This window comes from Ursus maritimus, unplaced genomic scaffold (assembly GCF_017311325.1).
Source record: "Ursus maritimus isolate PB19 unplaced genomic scaffold, ASM1731132v1 scaffold_25, whole genome shotgun sequence".
Taxonomy (NCBI): domain Eukaryota; kingdom Metazoa; phylum Chordata; class Mammalia; order Carnivora; family Ursidae; genus Ursus; species Ursus maritimus.
In genome coordinates, this window is record NW_024425008.1 from 11836260 (window position 1) to 11855880 (window position 19621).

General features: G+C 52.5%; 2 protein-coding genes across 14 annotated transcripts in view; one reads left to right on the plus strand and one right to left on the minus strand.

The window, feature by feature from the left end:
* Positions 1 to 217: 217 nt before the first annotated feature.
* GPR68 (G protein-coupled receptor 68) lies at positions 218 to 4451 on the plus strand. Its single transcript, XM_040641524.1, has one exon. The coding sequence runs from the start codon at positions 1201 to 1203 to the stop codon at positions 2281 to 2283; it is 1083 nt and encodes a 360-aa protein (XP_040497458.1). The 5' UTR covers positions 218 to 1200; the 3' UTR covers positions 2284 to 4451.
* Positions 4452 to 5586: 1135 nt separating this feature from the next.
* DGLUCY (D-glutamate cyclase) overlaps positions 5587 to 19621 on the minus strand; it is a 74029-nt gene continuing 59994 nt past the window's right edge. For 4 of the 13 annotated variants that reach the window (XM_008698637.2, XM_040641525.1, XM_008698644.2 and 1 more), the window contains 4 exons: positions 18340 to 18459; positions 13645 to 13796; positions 8966 to 9226; positions 5587 to 6510 (listed from right to left, as the gene is read on the minus strand). In XM_008698637.2, the coding sequence (XP_008696859.1) occupies positions 9077 to 9226; positions 13645 to 13796; positions 18340 to 18459 (422 nt within the window). In that variant the 3' untranslated portion in view covers positions 5587 to 6510; positions 8966 to 9076. Of the gene's footprint in view, positions 6511 to 8965; positions 9227 to 9562; positions 9749 to 13644; positions 13797 to 18339; positions 18460 to 19621 lie in introns of those variants that run through there. The other 9 variants (XM_008698671.2, XM_040641534.1, XM_040641530.1 and 6 more) reach the window with 8 other exon arrangements.

The window sequence follows — 19621 nt, forward strand, 5'->3', positions numbered from 1 at the left end:
TGGCTGTCGCTCTCTCTGTCGAATGAATAAATAAAATCTTTAAAAAAAAAATTGAGAAGTTCTGATTTAGAGGCAGTGAGATTTTTCAGTGGAGACAGAAGAGTTCAATCAATAGAGGCCTTTCATTTGATATATTAATTTATAAAGTGGGCTTACAACAGAAACCGCTGTTCTATCTTGTTCAAATGTATCTGTGTACATAGCAGTAGCATTCTCCTGGTTAAATTCTCAACAACACGAGCTTTTCATCATAAGACTTACCGTCTTTTACTCTGCCTCTCTGCCTCTGGCAAAACAATGACATGGATTTTGGCACCCATCATTTTACGTGGCCCTGATACGGACCTGAGGACAGGTGTTTCTGCGCCCACATTACAGACGAGGACGCTGACACCCAGAGAGGGGACATCACTTGCATCACCCGTAAGCGGCCGATCCTGGCCTGGTGCTCATTTCTATTGGTTCCTTGTGCTGTTCCCCACGTGGGGTCCTCAATTCCACGGAGAGGAGGTGAGGGAGCAGCTCCTGATGCACGTCCAGGAGTCCAGGCAATGCCCCGTGGGAAGCATGGTCTTTGTTTCTGGCCAGAGCGCAATAGGATGCGGCAAGGTTGGGCCCCTTCCGGGCTGTCTGGAAAGGCCCCCAGAGGGGGCTGTGGCCTCAGTGCTAACTGACCCGGTACATTCCTGGGAGCAAGTAGGAAAGACGTGAATGATGCGTAGTGCTGTCCTAGGAAGAGTGGCCGGGGTCCTCACTGTTGTGTGTGGGCTAGAATTGCTCTTTACCTTGAGCGTCCCTTGGAGACGGGGCTCCGATGAGTCCTGTGCTCACAAGAGCTCCTAGCCTTGCTTGCTGCCCTGAGAGACCAGAAAAACAAACAAGGGACAGGAAGCCAGGGGAGGGGATGGGGAGGCATAAACCACCACTTCGTGGCTTGGTGCGTGACCAAGATGGTCAACTAGATGGTCGAGTTGAGTTGAAGTTGGTCCACCTTCTCCGGGAAGCGAGGCGCTTAGACACACAGGAGGCGCTCCATGAACGTTAGCTGCCCTCACCCCGAGCCTTTCCTGCCTTTCCCTTTCAGGGGTTCCCCGCCGCCGCTGAGGCCCAGCTTGAGCCGTGTCCCGCGAGCAAGATGGCCGTCGAGAGGCCGGCCGGTTCCCTGAGCCCATGAGGGGGGCGGCGCCCTGAGGCCCCAAGATGGGGAACGTCACCGCGGAGAACACCTCGCTGTGCGCCATCGACCACACCATCCACCAGACGCTGGCCCCCGTGGTCTACGTGGCGGTGCTGGTGGTGGGCTTCCCGGCCAACTGCCTGTCGCTGTACTTCGGCTACCTGCAGATCAAGGCGCGCAACGAGCTGGGCGTGTACCTGTGCAACCTGACGGTGGCCGACCTCTTCTACATCTGCTCGCTGCCCTTCTGGCTGCAGTACGTGCTGCAGCACGACCACTGGTCGCACGGGGACCTGTCCTGCCAGGTGTGCGGCATCCTGCTCTACGAGAACATCTACATCAGCGTGGGCTTCCTCTGCTGCATCTCCATCGACCGCTACCTGGCCGTGGCGCACCCCTTCCGCTTCCACCAGTTCCGCACGCTCAAGGCGGCCGTGGCCGTGAGCGCGCTCATCTGGGCCAAGGAGCTGCTGACCAGCGTCTACTTCCTCACGCACAAGGAGGTGGTGGAGGACGAGGACCGGCACCGCGTCTGCTTCGAGCACTACCCCCTGCAGCCATGGCAGCGCGGCATCAACTACTACCGCTTCCTGGTGGGCTTCCTCTTCCCGCTCGGCCTGCTGCTGGCCTCCTACCGCGGCATCCTGCGCGCCGTGCGCCGCAGCCACGGCACGCAGAAGAGCCGCAAGGACCAGATCCAGCGGCTGGTGCTCAGCACCGTGGTCATCTTCCTGGCCTGCTTCCTGCCCTACCACGCGCTGCTGCTCGTGCGCAGCCTCTGGGAGGCCAGCTGCCAGTTCGCCAAGGCCATCTTCAACGCCTACCACTTCTCCCTGCTGCTCACCAGCTTCAACTGCGTGGCCGACCCCGTGCTCTACTGCTTCGTCAGTGAGTCCACGCACCGGGACCTGGGCCGCCTGCGCGGCGCCTGCCTGGCCTTGCTCACCTGCGCCGGGCCGGGCCGGGCGCGGGAGGCCTACCCGCTGGGCGCCGCCGAGGCCTCGGGGAAGAGCGACGAGCCCGAGCTCTTGACCCGGCTCCACTCGACCTTCCAGGCCCCGAACTCGCCCGCAGCGGGGGGGTCCCCCAGGGGCGGCTTGGCCTAGTGGGGGGCCCGCCGTGGGGGGCCCGCTGAGGCCCGAGCTTGCGCGCCGCTGGCCGCCCCGCTTTGCCCAGTGCAGGTGCCTGTTTCTGCTGGAGGGAACGACGGGGCCGGGGCCGCGGCGAGACCTCTCTGGTCCCGGGGAGCCCGCTCCAGCTTGCTGAGCCCGGTGGCGATGAGCCCTGATGGTTCGTGGGTGTGGTCTGCTGCCGGCTGGGCTTCTGGGGAGGGGAGGACGGTGAGCTGTCACCTCCAGGAGGTTCTCGAAGACAAGCTGGGGGGGGGGCGGGGTGCAGAGTGTGACGACATGGAGGATGGGGATTGGGAGATGACGGTGGGTACCTGGGTGCACCGGTGCCAGAAACTTCCAGTGCCATTGACACAGATGACACCAGTCCAAATGCACTGGTGCCTCCTGGGGACACAACACATGAAGCTGTATTGTCATTGTTAACAGCTGGGCCGCACTGCTTGCGGGAAGAGGACCTGTCAGGAGCTTGGGCGGGGAGAAGGGAGGTGGGGAGGTGGTTGGGCACTGGGAGTGTCTGGTGGGGGACGGGGGCACTGGGAGTGTCTGGTGGGGGATGGTGAAGGGAGTGACAGCAGAGGAGAGACCCCAGCTCCAGGCAGGTCTCACGTTCAGAAGGAGAGTTGAGCAGATTCCCCACGCCCCAGGACTGGTAGAAGACAAATCCCAGGGCTCTCTGGGGCTCCCTGGGGCCATGTCTGTGGTCCTTTTAAACAGCCAGTACTGAAAGGTCTGTGTCAGGACAGAAGCCTAAAGCCAATGTGTCTGACAGAGTTCCCAACACACAGGTCCTCCTAATTAGTTTTCTGTTTCCAACTGCCCAGAAGCACTAGATGCAGAACCCAGGGATTATGTGTGTGTGTGTGTGTGTGTGCACGTGCACACATGAGTGCATGTGTTCATGGTTAAAATGCCAGGGGCTCCAATGACAGCTGTGTGCCAAGACACTGAGGCTGGGGTTATGGACTGCTGGCAGTGTTGTCCCCCCCCCAACAGTTCCCACCTTTGTCCCCTGCCACACACCCTGTGGAGTGTCTAGCAGTCTCAGGAGCATGACATGCTCTCCGTGTTCTCAGATACAACAAAGCAAGACAGAGACACATTCTTTAGCATCTCTCAGCCCAAAGGCCTGGGGTTAAGCACCACAATGATTTAAGTAGTGCCTGGGACAAGGAGAGGAGGGGGCCCCAGGCTTGTCCTGCCTTTGTTCTCCAGCACTGCTTCTCTGCCAAATGTCCCACCTCATCACCTGGAGGGTCCACATGTAGCCCAGGGTACTGACTGCCATCTCTTGTTCTGTCCCAGAAGGCTCGGTACGGGTCTCATCTCTCCTACAACATTGTGCCCAACCATGTTGAGCCTCCACGCTGGTGAACACACCAAGGACCAGAGAACTTACTGCTCCAAGGATCTGGCCACCTTTGCAGAAATGCTAGCCCTTCAGATTTCCTGGTCGGTGGACTGGGGCCTGTCTGACTTCCCTTGGAGTGCTGGGATTCAAGCTCCCCACACCCAAGGGGCTAGGTGGACTAGGTGGACTAGGTGGACACAAGCCTGGAGAGGGACCAGGGATGGCATCCCCAGAACATTTCTGGAATCTGCTAAAAAGAGGGCCAAGCAGAACATCTTCAATCTCTCTTTCCCTCTCGTCCTGTCCTTCTCTAAGAGGCAGATTTATCCTGAGTCTCTTACCCTCCAATCAGGAGTACCCAGAGGCAGATACCCCAGATTGGAAGTGGCTTTGGCTTTGACTGGATAGCCCTACTCTAGCTCCTTATGGAGGGCCTCCCATGCCCTGGGGAACTTCTCTTCCCCTTCCTGAAAGAGGAAGTGACCGAATCTGAAGGTGGCAGAAATGGTCACCCTGCCAAGAAAAATCTTTCCAGCCCCAGCCCAGAATCTTACTGGGGCAATGGCACTGGTTGAGGCCTCCATGCCTCCTCATCCCAAATTCCCCTCTATTTTGACCTTAAACATGGGCATTCCCACTGAGATGGACTGGGATGAGCTGAAGGTGGTTCCTTTTACTATCAAGAGTTGTATTTTTGTATTGTCCTCTCTTTTATGCCAAGTATGTGTGTGTTGGACTGTGCAATGGATTTATGTAGCAAACTTGAGTCTGCAAATAAAGCAAAGTAACCAGGCATGGCTGGAGTGTGCTGCAGTCCTTATGGGGAAGGAGGGTCTTTCAACACCAGGGGGATCGAGAGGACTCTTGAAATACCCAGCAGAATCAGGAAGTTCCAGGGATTGGCTTTCTCAGAGAAAACTCAGAGAAATTAGAGTATTTGCCCTTGGTCTCCCAGCAGTGACCAAAAAGGATGGAGCCTTCAAGTGAAGCTGGGTCTTCTCTTCCTCCACTTGAAATTCATAAATTATCTCCGACTCTTTAGTTCATTGCTGCAAATCCACTCTGGGACTTAATTTGGCCCCCTCCCTTTTGAGGGCAGAGTCCAGCCCTGTGATTTGGAGAATGTCACTCCCTCTGTCCTTGGACACATGAGCCCTTCTCCCCTCTAGGGGGCTGTTCCCTAGTGTGAGAAAGCCTTGATCAGACCGACCACCCTCCTCATTAGGGAAGATGGCCAAGGTCGAAAGACCTGTTGGAGTCCTCTCTTGGAGCTGTCCTCCCTGCTTGAGCTTTGTTCGGGGAGGCTCACATTTGTTGACTAGCCCTTTTAGATTTTAGCATCTTCTCCAGTGACAGTGACAGGCTACATGTTTATTGCTCAAGATCACTGCATCATATTAAAACGTAAATTTGGTTTTGGTTACTCAATCCTTCTCTGGGTCAGATTCCTGGAGTCCTGAAGGATTCTGCAAGAATTGACCCTTCTTCCAAACAGACTAAGTGAAGACATCATTGGGGATTAAGACTCCTTTCTCTCCTGAGAGAATGGATGGAGGAAAAGGCCCATCTGGTTTGGACAGAAGGTGACAGAGTCATTAGATTCCTTTCTTATTCACCAGTGTTGCTTAGCAAGATGAGGGCTCATCTTCCTGTTTATATACACTGGTCTGTGGGTTGGCCAGACAAGAGTGGGAGAAATTTTCAGCACAGAACACATCCCCATCTGCTGCTTTCCTCTGATGGGTATAACCAAGAGAACCAGAAGGTGATCCTCTTGGTTCAGTGCTTTTCTGAAAAATCTGCTTCTTGAAACTGGTGATCCTATAGCCTCCATGCCTGGAGCTCATCTAGCAGGACAATGGCCTTGGATGGCCATCACCCTAAGGTCACAATGGTACTCAATGACCAGGAGAAATGGTAGGATTTCAATTCCAACTGCTTTAATTCAACAACTATCAGGACACTGCTAGATTAGACATTAGATAGTTGTGCTGGAATGAACCATAGAGGTCATAATATCCAATTTTCTCTCCATTGAATTATCCCAGGTATATCCCCTCCCCCCCAAACGATGGTCTAGTTTCTGAGCAAATACCACTAATGACACCAATTTGCTACTAATCAAAGTAAGTCATGCCAGGGTTGGGGAGAAGATCTTAACTCCTAATGAGCCAAAGTGGAACTACTTTCCCCACTGTCCTTAGAGCACATAAACTGTGCCTCTGGGACACATGGTCCTTCAGGTACTGGCATCTAAAGACAATTTTCTAATCCTAGTTCTCAGTATTAAGCCTTCCAAGTTTGTATTAGACAAAGCTGCATTATACCAAAATAATGAATATACCCTCCCAAATCACAGTGCCTTCAAACAAGAAAAGTTTGTCTCCTGTTCATGCAAAGTCCAATGAGAGGCTGCTAGTTCTGGTGAGTCTTCATCCAAGTGGCAGCAGTGATTCAGTATCCTTCCATCAAGAGGTTCCAGCATCTTGGGGTCTTTTCCTTCCAGCCACACAGGTAGGGGAAGTAGCACAAAGAAAATCTCTCAGGGCATCTGTTGCCAAGTCTGGAAGCAGTTGCTATCCCTACTACTCACACACCATTGGCCAGATTCCAGTCACATGGTCCAACCCAACTGCAAGGGAGGCTGGGAAAGGTAGTTTTCCTATGTATACAGGAAGAGGAAGCAGAAGCAGTGAGCGTTCAGCCTAGTCTCTGACAGACAGCTCTTTAAGCCACCTCCCTCTACTTAACAGGTTTTAAGCTCTCACCTTCGTGTATCTCACCTGAACAAACCTCATGTCTTCAGATGTGATGCTTGGATCTGAAGTGAGGTTAAGCCTGTCTGATGTGTACTGAGGAGAAAGGAACCATTTACCTCACTGTGCTTCTGTTGATACATTGGCTTTTCTGGCAAACACATCACATCACTGACATACATTGAGCTTATGGGAACGGCTGTTAAGCCACATCCTGCCTAGAGCAGTGGTCTTCTGAATCTGAGAGTTAGACTTCATTAAGGAGCAGTGGAACCTACATGGAATGGGTAGGAAGTAAAGGAATGTAGAGGGTTGGACTAAGGTGAGGCTGGCCTCAGCAGGGCCTGTGCAAAGAGGGGCAGGAAATGAATTCAGAGGAATGTCTTGCCCAGATGAGCAATGGGACAGCATTTGACCAGAGGACAGCAGGGGGCTAAGGAACCCTGACCCCATTAGCTGGCTTGCTTGCCAGGGTCTACAGGCACATGCTCCTTGGTGTGCCCAATGTCTTCAGCCTGCCCTCGAAGACCCAAAGAGCACCCCAGGCCCTCCTTGTCAGAAGCCCCCCTAACATTCCGGGAAATGCCCAGAGATGGTCACCGCCCCCACAAATCCATCCTGCTGGATGCCCCAGCCCATCTCTTCCCCTGGGCCACCTGCCATTCCCTGTAGGACCCTCTCGTCCCACTGTAACTGGCTTCTCCAGGTGGGAGCCCTGCTCACCGTGCCACCCCAGACGTGGACACAGGCTCTATATCAAAACATGGCCAAGATGAGGACAAACTTGAGCAAAAGTTTACTAAAAGCTTGACCAGGAATCTTACTTGGAACAGAAACACATGAAAACTGGATCCTGGAGCTCAGAGCTCCAGTGGCCCTTGGGCTGGACCCTACTACTCCTGGCTCTCTCTTGCACCTTAGCCCTTTTCTCCCTGCAGAGAGGGGCCTTTGGATGCCTCACTCCAGAGTGAGGACCCCCACTCTCAGCCTTCTCTGGGCTCCACCCGGGTCCTGGCCTCTTTCCCAAACAGAGTCATCATCTCCCCATAAACTTCTAGCCACAGTGCAGATAACCTATTACACAGTCCTGCCTTGAACTGCCCCACGCCAGAAGAGAACTCTGTTATTACTATTGCAAAACCAAAGGCCCATTAGTGTCTTTCCCCAAAATATGAATCAGAAGAGTGATAGCAGCTTTACCAAACTGAGGTTTTCTCTCTCCTAGCCATCGAGACTTCAAAAATGCCAGGGGATGCTCTCAGAGGCCCGCATGACATGGAGCTCTGCAGTTGCATATCAGGGACCAAAACTGTCAGGCGGGGATCCCCGGCGCGTGCAGCTTGGGGCTGGGAGGGACCCGGTGAGCCGTGCACAGCTGCAGATGGAGGCAGCGTGAGCTCATCACAACGAGCACATCAGCCCTGAGCCCACACCAGCGGAAGCACAGACTTCCGGCCACAATGACATGGGGAGGTCTGGACGGTCCCCCCCCCCAGCTGCTTCTGGCCAGGGGCTTTGCCATGCCCCGGTGTAGGGAGCCGTGGAAGGGAAGCCCAGATTGCTCACCATACACTGAGGCTTTAACTTCTGCTGACTAGACGATTTAGAGCAGTATCCATGCCATGCTTTACAACTAATGCCCTTAAAGAACTGAAGTAGACATGTTTTAAGGAAATAAAATGAAGCAGGCCCAATAAGCATGTGGGGCCGTAGCTGGGAAGCCGGCCTCTCCCATCTGGATGAGTCAGCCATCGCTCAGCCGGGAACCAGCACACGACACTGCACTCGTTCGATACGGGAGTGAAATAGGATGTGGTCGGTGACTCTGCTTCTAATTTTGTTGGAAAATGTGCAGTGGAAGATTGTGAAGGAGATGCGGGCGAGCTGACTACAGTTGTCCAAGAGGATCCTGTGAGCCACCTGAGCCCAGCATGGTCCCGAACCCCCCTCCCCAGGTGCAGGAGTGTGCCTGCCCTCCTATGTGGGGAGGCCCAAGCCTCCGGCTCCGGTCTGGGGTGGAGCACATGGGGAGGGAGTGGGAGAGGTGTCAGGCTCTGCGGGGTGGGGGGTGTCAGGACCTGTGGGGCTGAAGAGAGGTGGGGGGCAGGCAGGAGCTGATGGTAATAAACGTTAAGGTTTGAATGCCCATGTAAACAAAACGTTGTTTGAAAAAGAAAGCATTTCAGAGGTATAAATATTTTGGTGGTGGTGGTAAAGTCCCAGAGCTTCGTAAATATACACTACATATTTGTACAGTTTACTATTTCTTAATTAGCCTGGGGGATTATCCGTGGCCCTGGTCATGCCTACTCTTGTGCCTGCCTGGCAAGGAATATTTTTGCAGGTGTCCCCATACGTGGCTGGTCAGAAGACTCTCAGAGCAGACCACGTGGGGGCCCTAAAGGAACCAGGGGGAGGAGGATGGAGATCAATGCCTCTTCGCACGTAGGAAGAAAAGAGAAAACCGGAAACCCCAAAGAAATGTTCTCCTGTATCACCCGCATGGCCCCGTCCCAGGCAGTGGTCATGCAGGGTCTCTGGCGGGGCTCACCCAGGGCCAGTGTTTACTTGCAAGGCCGTCGTGGAAAGAAGCCGGGGGGCCCCCGGGGAACTCCTCCCGAGGTCCAGGGATGGCCATCTGGCATGTGGTCCACAGGCACAGTCACACACGCACAGTGGTGACATCCACCAGCTTCTGGATCATCTGGGCGTGGGTGCCGTGGAAGGGCAGCCCATCCACCTCCATGCCCACGATGCCCGAGACCCCACTCCGAACTTTGTGCCGCGCCAGGATGCCCAACATTTTTTCTTCCTGGAAAAAAATGAGGCCAGAGACAGAAGGGTGGAGGGGGAGGAAAAAGAAAGAGACGCATACATTTATAGGCGGAGGAAGAGTGTTTGACTCGACATGGTCTTTTTTCTAAAAATAAAATTTTGCTTAACTGTACTAATGCCCCTGGGACTTGTCATGAAGAATGGGTGTCCTACATCACGCCTCCTCTGCCCCAAACCCACTCCTCGGAAGCCGCAACTTCGAACGGTTTGGGGGGTTCCTTCTGGGAATTAGGGTCACATAACTAAATGTGGTTTTTCCGGAAAACCACACTTAGCGTTTGTTAAAAACATGGAAGATTCACTTCTGCGGGTACCTCGTGAGCTACTTCCTGCAGCCTAGCCCCTGCTCAGCTCCGACCATCTGCCGGGGGCCACGGCCCATCTCCTGCTGCAGCCGTCCTCTCAGCATACCCCAGTGTGGCAGGGTGTGGGATCAGACAGATCTGACTTGAGTCTTTCCTGCAGGTGTTTGAACCTCTCCGTGCCTCAGTGTCCTCATCTGTACAATGGGGATGATGATGATGATGATAATAATAATAATAATGTCTCCTGAGTGGGTTGTTGAAAGGATTAAATGAGATAATGCAAGTAATGCACCAAGTGTGGTCCTTGGCACACAGTAGGTGTTCATGAAATCAGGTGAATTATTATTGGCAGGGTTGGGTCCCCTGGCCTTTATTTAGCTCAGAGCGTTTTTTCTTTGACACACTGGCTGATTTTTTTTTTTTAAGTGATTCGATTCTCCTCCTCTCTCCCTCCGAAAGTAAGGTCCTAAAGAACTGCTTGTCTACTTGCCCACCATGCGTCTCTCTCTGGTTGAAAAGTTCTGGTTCCCCTGAGGAAGGTAGGTCTTAGGTGAAGACACAAGAAGAGAGGATGGCGCCCGAGGGGCAGAAGTCAAGCACGTCCTCTCCCTCCTTCTCCGTCAGCAGAGGAGGCAAATGGGTGGGGGGAGAGCAGGGACTCTACAACAGGAAGGTTAGGACGGGTCTGAGAAGGGCTTTCACCTTCCTCTCCAGGCACTTGCTCATTCACCCCATCCGCCATCAAAGTTTTCTTGAGCACCTGCTATGTGCCAGGCCCTGAACCAGGGATACAGTGGTGAATGGGACGCGGTGCCTGCCCTGGGAGTTCACAGTCCAGATGAGTGATCCGGCAGGCACAATCCATGGGGATCATAGCACAGAGCAGGGGGATCCAACCCTGTTTATCACAGTGGCTCAAGAAAGACTTTCTGGAGGAGGAGCAGATAGGACCATAGGTGGCAAAAGAGTAGGAATGAGCCAAGCCAGGGGCTCTGAGGAGCACTCACTGAAAACTTGTCCAAACAATGGAGAATGTGCTGGCAAAGGTCACAAGGGAACTGCCTCTACTCTCAGCTGGCCTGCGAGCCTGCATTTCCATTCTGTCCTGGGAGGGACACCCAAGGACATTTCCTGGCATCTCTTTGTCTACCAGCCCCTTCCCAGAGGCTGCCCTGCCCAGAATGCCATTTCCTGCCCTTTGTTTGGGTTTTATTCTTCCATTTCTCTCTCCATTGGGTCATATCCTCTCTTTATGGGGGAGTGCTTCTGGGACCTGGGAGTCGGGGTTGGGGGGGTGGCCATTTCCTCCCAGCACACTGCCTGCTGGCCCCATTCCCATCCTTCTGGGCCGCAGGGAGGGCGTTGGGCTGTCAGGGTGCATGTGACCCTTCAGCAGCTTAGGAATGGGCTGGCACTCAGCCTCTAGGAAGAGCCACAAGGAACAGCTGGGCCAACACGGACTGCCTGCAAATGTCCAGGAATCACTGGACGACCGCACCATCTTCCAGGAGACCCTACCAAGTGGAGGAGGTGGCTGAGGGAGAGAACGAAGATGGAGGCAGAGCACCTGGAGGCCAGGAGGAGACGTGAGAGGTGGGACAGACCCTGAAGTAAGACCGAGAGGACAGGGCTTGCGGCCCAGTGTACTGTGAGCAGGGAAAGAGACCCAGACGACTCCTGGGCTTGGACACTGTGTGGGTGGTCTTTGGGGTTCACCCCCACACGGGGAGCCTGGCAGGCTGATAGTCATGGGTAGGTGAGGATGCTTTTCAAAGTGGGGCAGGAGAAAGGGGCCTTCTGGGAAGTTAGAGCTGTTCTGTATCATGACCTTGGCAGTGGCTGCATGGATGGGTATGTATGTAAAAATTCATCTACTGTCCACTTAAGGTTTATGCACTTCTCTATTCTATGTAACTCAAGGTTTAAAAGCTAGGAAGAGAAGTGGAGTGCGATGAAAGTGCTGGAAGAGAATAGGAGCCCAGGCTGAAGCCATGTTCCTGCCTCTCTGCATTATCCGTCTGTCCATCCATCCATTCATCCTTAGTCCCTCCTGTAAGGTGTCATCAATCAGCTCGTAGCCCCTGGCAAGGTCTGAGGAATGCCCTCAGATAAAGCCCCCAGACACAGCGGAAGGCCAGAGCGGGCAGGGTGTGCCCTAGATGGTGGCCGCCGCCTTCCCTGGGCTCCTCCGCATGGTGCCCACACCTGCTACAGTCACGATCAGATTAGACCCCTGAATACAGGGGGTCCTGCTTACAAGCGAATGACTGAGCAGAGATGAGGGGCATTCCTCATCCCACTAGCCAATCAAGCTGCACCCGCCGCTCAGGCCACAGCTCTGCCCAGCACTTCTCGATGACTCAGGGATGCCCAGAGAATGACCCACAGAGCTCTAGCACGAAGATTCTAGATCTTCCTCCTGCACGTGCATTCCTTCAAGTGCCTGCACCTTTGCTTTGTGGGTCTTGCTGCCTGGAAGGCCCTTCCCACCCTTTCTTACCTGGTTGCTTACAGCCTACTCACCCTCCCAGACCCAGCTCCCTGCCACCTCCTCCAGACAGCCTTTCTCGAGCCCTCAGAGTGAGCTAAGGGTCTGTTCTGTCCCCACGGCAGCTTGCCCTGCACACTTCCAGCCTTCCGTCTTCCAACCACCCCCAGTGGATCCCGAGTTCCCTACCCAGGGGCTGGGTCTGACCCCCCATCGTCTCCCAGAGCAAAGCTGGCCTGGCCCAGAGGAGGGGCTCAACACACATGTGTTTGTATTTTTGCTTTGAAAATGTTCCCTTTTATTTTCCTTACAAGGGTGATACATTATTAATGTATTTATGAAGGACTGTGTGGAAACCCGAAAGGAGAATTTTCCACCCCTGGAGGGTAAGCGTTTGGGTTGTAAGAATTTGTCTGGATGGGTTCATTCTTTTGTGTCTGTGTGAATCAGGCATCATGTGTGAGGCAGCCCCCTGAGGCTTTTTTTCCAGTTCAGATCCAGGAAATGCAAAGAAAGCACCTAAGGCCCTCTGAGCCCCACTGGGGCAGACCGTTTCCCCTGAAAATATCACTTCATCTGCTTTAGTCCCCCCCAACCCCACCCCACATGGCACCCTGGCATTACCAGGAACGGGAAACTTCTGAGCCATGGAAACAGCCCAGAGAATGGAGTCAGAGACACCCAGCTCAGGTCCCAGCTCCACCTCTCAGCTGGGTGTGTTGGGCAAGCCACCGGCCCTGTCGGAATCCCAGCTCCCTCATCTGTAAAGTGGGCACAACGTGCATCCAGAGATGTGTTGGAGAGAGATGGGGTGGCAGGAGGGAGAAAGAGACAGAGAAGAGAGGGAAAGACAGGGCTCTGGATGCGCCTGCTTGTTAGAAGTGAGGGGCTCTGGGCCTTGGCCACTGGCTGCCTGGGGACTCATCACAACCGCTCACCCCATCTGAGCTGCTATGTCCTGGCTCAATGCTCAGGAACCTTCCTGCCCTCAGCCTGCATTCCCATCTCCCCAGACCAACCCTCTCAGGCAGGGTCTCCGAGTGTGGTCACCCAGAACGTGTCAGAGATGCGGCTTGTCCACCTCAGACCCCCCAGTGTTCCCCCCTCCAGGCCATACAGCCCAGCTCCCTGCACCGATTCCCAGGCACTGCAGCCCCGTCAGCCTCCTGCCTGCTCTCAGGTGAAGCCGCAGCGCACAGGGGAAGTCACGTCAGGCCTGGGATTTAGACATAAAGCCAGTGCTTTGGTGCCAATTTCCCATGATCCAAATCACTCTGGAAAATTCCCCCAGAAGGTGTTCCAGGAGGAGCAGGGGATGAAGAGGTGGGTTTGAGTCTGGAATCAGTGTCCGTGGGTGGGGCCATGGGAACTGAGGCCCAAAGGGAATGGCAGTCTCATTGAGTCCTTCTATTTTTTTAAAAAAATAATCAGCCTAAAATAATCCACATGCCAAAGAGCCACGTCTTGTGATGGCAAATTCTGCTCCCCTACAGAAGCAGGCTCTGCTTCTGGCTGCCGACAGGCAGTTGGGTGCGGGCCCTCGGCTTATAGCCTGGAACAGGCCTGCTCCTCACGCAGGGCGTGGCCGGCTGGGTATGTTACCTTGGCAACGGATGGAAGAGCCTGAGTCCAGTTCTGTTCCCCGGGCACTCTGGAGGGCCCAACAGCCTTCCTTAGATAACGTCGGTGGACCTCACATGAGTTTAGGATGTATAACACACAGGCCAAGGCATAGCCTCCCCAGTTAGAAACACCTAGAACAACAACAAAAAAAGATTATATCATAGAAGTGGAAAGGTGATGGGATCCGTCACCCGGCCTCTAAGCAGCTAGAACTCATCTCAAAGAATGGCCCCAAGGTCAGTGTCACCCATGGTACCGAGGAACTTGTGAGAAACAGATTCTTGGGCCCCAGCACAGACCTACTTCATCAGAAACTCAGCAGGGAAGACAGGGAGCACAGTTTCAATAAGCTCTCCAGGTGATGCTGATTCAAGTTCAAGGCTGAGGGCCACTGCTCTAAACCAACTGGGTTATGTACTGTTAGCGACGGACCATCAGAGAAGATGATGTAGGCTCCACCCCTAGGAAGCTGTTGCAGAGCTTCTGACATGAAGAAACTCCCCCGCCTGGCTGACCTGGATACCTCAGGCTGCATGGAAGCCGGTCCTCGGAAGAGCTAGCTGACAGCAGCATCGCCTCTTCCTTGCTTGAAGAATGCTCCCAAGTCAGCCTCTGGCTTCCTTCCTCTTCTGTCCACCAGCCTCAAGGCGCCTATTACCCAGTTTGGGGACGACCTCACTGGCTCTTCTCTGAAACCCGCCTGAATTCTCCATTCACCTGAAGGATTGATCAAGACTTGCTAGGCTCTAGGTGTCAGAGCAAGAGGAGCTCCGAACCAGGGAAGAGAGTCTGTGCGCACAGCCAACGCGCAGCGAGGGAGGACGGTGCTCACAGAGGAGGAGCACTCAGGAGGGGCCACTCATCCTGCCTGGTTTGGGAAAAATTCACAGAATTAATATTAATATGGGCCTTGTAAGCTGGGAGGGTTTGCAAGAGGAAGGGTGGAGAGTGGGGGCACTTTGGGTAGGAAAAAAACTCAAACATGCAGTGAGGACAAAGGCGTGTGGCCCATAAATACAAGGCATATATCAGAATGTGGCAGGTGAGGACCACGTGAGCCAGGAGAAGGGATTGGGGGAGGGAGAGGCAGAGGGAGAGGGAGAGGGAGAGAGAATCTTAAGCAGGCTTCACGCTCAGTGTGGAGCCTGACATGGGGCTCAATCTCACGACCCTGAGATCATGACCTGAGCTGAGATCAAGAGTCAGATGTTTAACCCACTGAGCCACCCAGGCGGCCTTCAATTGTTTCCAGTTAGTTGATGGTGGTGTTGATTTCAACTGTGCCCTTACTCATTTTCTGCCTGTGAATCTGTCCCTTTCTGATAGAGGGCTATTCAAGTCTCCATAGATACTACAGTGGATTCATCCATTTCTCCTTGTGGTTCTATCAGTTTTTGCCTCACATATTTGACACTGTTTTAGGAGCATTCACTTGAAGAATTTTATGTCTTGGGGCACCAGGGTGGCTCAGTCGGTTGGGCATCCAGCTCTTGGTTTCTGCTTGGGTGGTGGTCTTGGGATCATGGGATTGAGACCTGCCTCGGGCTCTGTGCTCGGCCTGGAGTCTGCTTGGGATTCTCTTCCTCCCCTTCTGCCACTTCCCTTGCTCGGCCTCACACACACTCTCTCTAAAAATAAATGAATAAAAACTTCAAAAGAATTGTTAGGTCTTTTGGGTGACTTTAGTCAGAAAAGTGGGTGACTCTTGACCTTGGGGTTGTAAGTTCAAGCTCCATACTAGGTGTAGAGCTTACTTAAATAAATAAAACTTAAAAAAATTGTTATGTCTTCAAAAACAAACAAATAAACAAAAGGAATTGTTATGTCTTCTTGGAGTATTGACCTCTTTATGTTATGGACTGCCCCCTTTGACTCTAATAACTTTCCCTGCTCTGAAGTCTGCTCTGTCTGAGATTAATGACTAATGCTTTCTTTTGGTTACTGTTAGCCTGGTATATTTTTCTCCATGCCTCCACTTTTAATCTATTTGTGTCTTTATATTTAAAGTGGGTTTCTTACAGACAACTATAGTTGGGTCTCATTTTTTTATCCACTCTGGCAATCTCTGCCTTTTAATTCAGGTATTTAGACCACTAACATTTAAGGTGATTAGTGATATGGCTGGAGTAATATCTGCCACATTTGTTACTGTTTTCTGTTTGTTGCCCTAGCTCTTCCCCCTCCCCTCCATTTTTGTCATCCATCCTTTTTCTGCCTGTCGTGGTTTTAACTGGGCACTTTATAGGATTTTATTTTCTCTCATTTCTTAGCATATCAATAATACTATTTTTTTTAAAGATTTTATTTATTTTATTTGACAGAGATAGAGACAGCCAACGAGAGAGGGAACACAAGCAGGGGGAGTGGGAGAGGAAGAAGCAGGCTCATAGCGGAGGAGCCTGATGTGGGGCTCGATCCCGGAACACTGGGATCACGCCCTGAGCCTAAGGCAGACGCCTTAACCGCTGTGCCACCCAGGCGCCCCATCAATAATACTTTTTTAAAAAAAATTATTTTTAGTGGCTGCCCTAGAGTTTGCAATATACATTTACAACAAATTCAGGCTCACGTTCAAACAACCATTTCACAGGTAGGGCCAACACCTTAGACAAAATATTCCTTATTCTTCCCTCCATCCCTTGTATGACTGCTACCATCCACTTCACTTATATACATGAGCATAACTGAATGAGTCATTGCTATTATAATTTTGAACAAAGTGTTATCTGTTAGATCAATTCAGAACAAGAAAAATAAACATTATTTTACCTTCATTTACTTATTCTCCAATGCTCTTCTTTTCTTGGTGTAGATCTGAATTTCTGACCTATGTAATTTTCCTTCTCCCTGAAGAATTTCTTTTAACATTTCTTGCAAGGCAGGTCTACTAGCAACAAGAGCCCTCAGTTTCTGTTTGTCTGAGATTCTTTATTTCTCTTTTATGTTTGACAGATAATTTCACAGGGCACAAAATTCTAGGTTGGTGATTTTTTTTCTGTCAACACTTTAAATATTTCATGCCACTCTTCTGGCTTATGCGGTTTCTGAGGAGAAGCCGGATGTAATTCCTACTTGTGCTTTTCATTCATCCAGCCTGGTGTTCTCCGAGCTTCCTGGATCTATGGTTTGGTGTCTGACATTAATCTGGGGGGAAATCTCAGTCACTATTGCTTTAAATATTGCTTCTCTTCCTTCCTGTCTTTCTTCTCCTTCTGATAGTCCCATTACACCTATGTTTGCAATTGTTCTACAATTCTTGGATATCCTATTGTTTCATCCAGTCTTTTTCTCTTAGCTTTCTAGTTTTAGAAGTTCCTATTGTCATATCTTCAAGGTCAGAGGTGATTTTTCTCGGCTGTGTCCAGGCTGCTAACAGGCCCATCGAAGGCATTCTTCATTTCTGTTGCCGTGTTTTTGATCTCTGACATTTCTTTTTTTATTTTTTTCTTAGATTTTCCATTTCTCTGCTTATATTGTCCTCTGTTGTTGCATGTTGACTATTTTTGGGTATTTCCCTTCCCCCAGGTAGGTTAGGCTCTGAGAAAACCTCAGCAGGCTAGGCTCTGGTTAAATGGACTCCTGAGGGCAGGCCTTGTTAAGAATGGAGTGCTCTGGGGGTAACTGGGGGCTCAGTGGGTTGAGTCACTGCCTTCAACTCAGGTCATGATCTCAGGGTCTTGTGATCAAGCCCCATGTGAAGCTCCCTGCTCAGTAAGGAGTCTGCTTCTCCTTCCCCCGACTTGTGCACACACACGTGCTCTCTCAAATAAATAAAATCTTTTTTAAAAAAAAGAGAGAATGGAGTGCTCTGATGTATTTCAAAATGGTTTCTTCCCCCTACCCCCTAAAGCACAAGGGGATTTTTCTCTGATATCCATGGTGTAGACTGGATAGAGCTAAAAGTCACAAAAGTGTGGGGACCCCCTGTGATTGGGGCCCCCTGGAGCTCTGAACTCTCAGACTTGTCCACACTGAGCCTCCCGCCACTCATCAGTTGCAGGTTTTCCTCCCTTGGCACTAATTCCCTCAGGGAGTGCTACTCATCTCCAAGCTCTGTTTTGAGGATGAAATGGGAGAGCCTTTCTTGGGTATCTGTCAAAATCCCTGAGACTTGTGGTGCAGTCCAGGAGGAGAGCTGGGGCCTGGAAGGACGTGGACATGGGAAACGTCGGTCCTGAGGGGGAAGGGGGGACGGGGCAGCCTGGGGCCGAGGTAAGTTTGAAGAGAGGTGGGAAGCCTTTTGCCCCCTCCAAACATTTACCAGATTTTTCTCTTCCTTTCCACCTGGCAGGAGGCACAGAGGAAAGCATGGATGACCCCTCTTCAGAAAGGTCTTCTCTGACCACTCATCTAAAGCAGCCTGCCTGTCCCTGTCTTTCATCTACCTGTAGCTCTTAGCACTGTTTAGCATGAGCTGCTGTATTTCTTTCGTAGGGCTCCTTGTCTGTCGGCCAACACTAGAGCAAGAGCCCTGGGGAGCCAGACCCTTGCCACATTAACTCCAGGACCAACATTTGTTGCATGACTGAATGAGAGGCCAAAGGCTGAGACCCGGTCCCCTTCTTGCCCCGCTGCCCTGGAGACTCCACTCACAGAGGAGGGGAGCTTCTGGCTGGACAGGCTCCAGGCCTCCAGGTCCCTCCTCCTGGGTAGCCAGGCCTGACTGGCACTCACCAGTGATGACGGCAAAGTCAGCCTCGACGTCACAGGCGATCACATCCCCATTTCGTATGTGTCTCTTCACAGCCTCCTTGACTTTGCCCATCCCAAGCTCATTGCCACCGTCACCGACCCCTGAAGGGAAGGAGAACGAGGTCAGTCAGTGTACAGGATTGGGCAGAATTAGGGGGGATGGTGGTTTGGGGGCCGGGCAGCCCCTCCACATGTGTTTTGTTGCTTCAGGGAGGGGAAGAGTTGGCTCGGGGTCTATTTTCAGACAACCAGGAGAGGTACTTCTTCAGGTCTTCCAGAAGCTTCTTCAGTTACAAGTGAGTTGAAGTTTGGAACTCACCAGCACGTGGCCATGTCCACTCCTAAGTCACGCTCTCTAGTCACAGATGGAGCACCCCATCCTGGTGCTACCAGGCCCTCGGGAGAAGCAGGTGTGGGGCTCCTCAGCTTTCGAGTGGCTCCTGCTCAGGGGTGGGCTGCAAAGCCGCGAGCCCCATCCGTGTGTCGGGGAACTGGTAGAGATGGTTAAGGTCAATTCTGTAATTTACTTTAAAGGCTTCTGTTGAACGAGTATGGAATACATGTGTGTCTGTTCATCTTCGTCTACACCAGAAGGGGGCCCGGTGCCCCGTGAAGTAGCCGAGTCAGGAATACACATACCACAGGGGTAGCCAGTTAGCATGTGAAGAGACCAGGTCTAAAGGCCGGTCTGGCCAACAGCACCTGAGGGTTTGCTAATTCGCATAATAAATGCTAGAACCAACATGTGAGAATAAATCAGGCTTAGAGATTATTTAATTCATTGGTGAAAGGACTGGTGTTGACGGTGGGTGAATTGGCTAAAAATAATTACCAGGCAGCTCCCGGCCTACAGGCACAAGGTGAAAAAAATCTAATCAGCCCAGCAGCCCGCCGCCGTCTCAGGTAGCGCTGGAGGAGCACCGTTCGGTCCTGGGTCCAGGTGTTTCTGGAGGATTCTGTAGGTCAGAGGTCAGCTGAACCTGCCTCCAGGAGATGGTTGCAGTTGCCTCAACATAATGGCTCACCCAAGGCACTGGTCCAAGCGCCTCAAGGCCGGAGGGCTGGGCCTCGCGAGCCTGCCCCACGGCTGCACGGCTGTTCTGTGCGGGTTTCTATGAAGGCCTGGAATGTGTGGAAGAAATCCACCCGAGGCCAGCATTCATTGTGAGGTGGTAGATGGGTGGGGGCACCAGAGCTAGACCACCTCGAGCCCCGGAGACCTGGACGCGGCCGAAAGAAGCGGAAGGTTTGAACGGCCTGGTGC

What these genes read in the sequence shown, in the direction of transcription:
- GPR68 (XM_040641524.1), top strand. Translation starts at nt 1,201, where the DNA reads ATGGGGAACGTCACCGCGGAGAACACCTCGCTGTGCGCCATCGACCAC.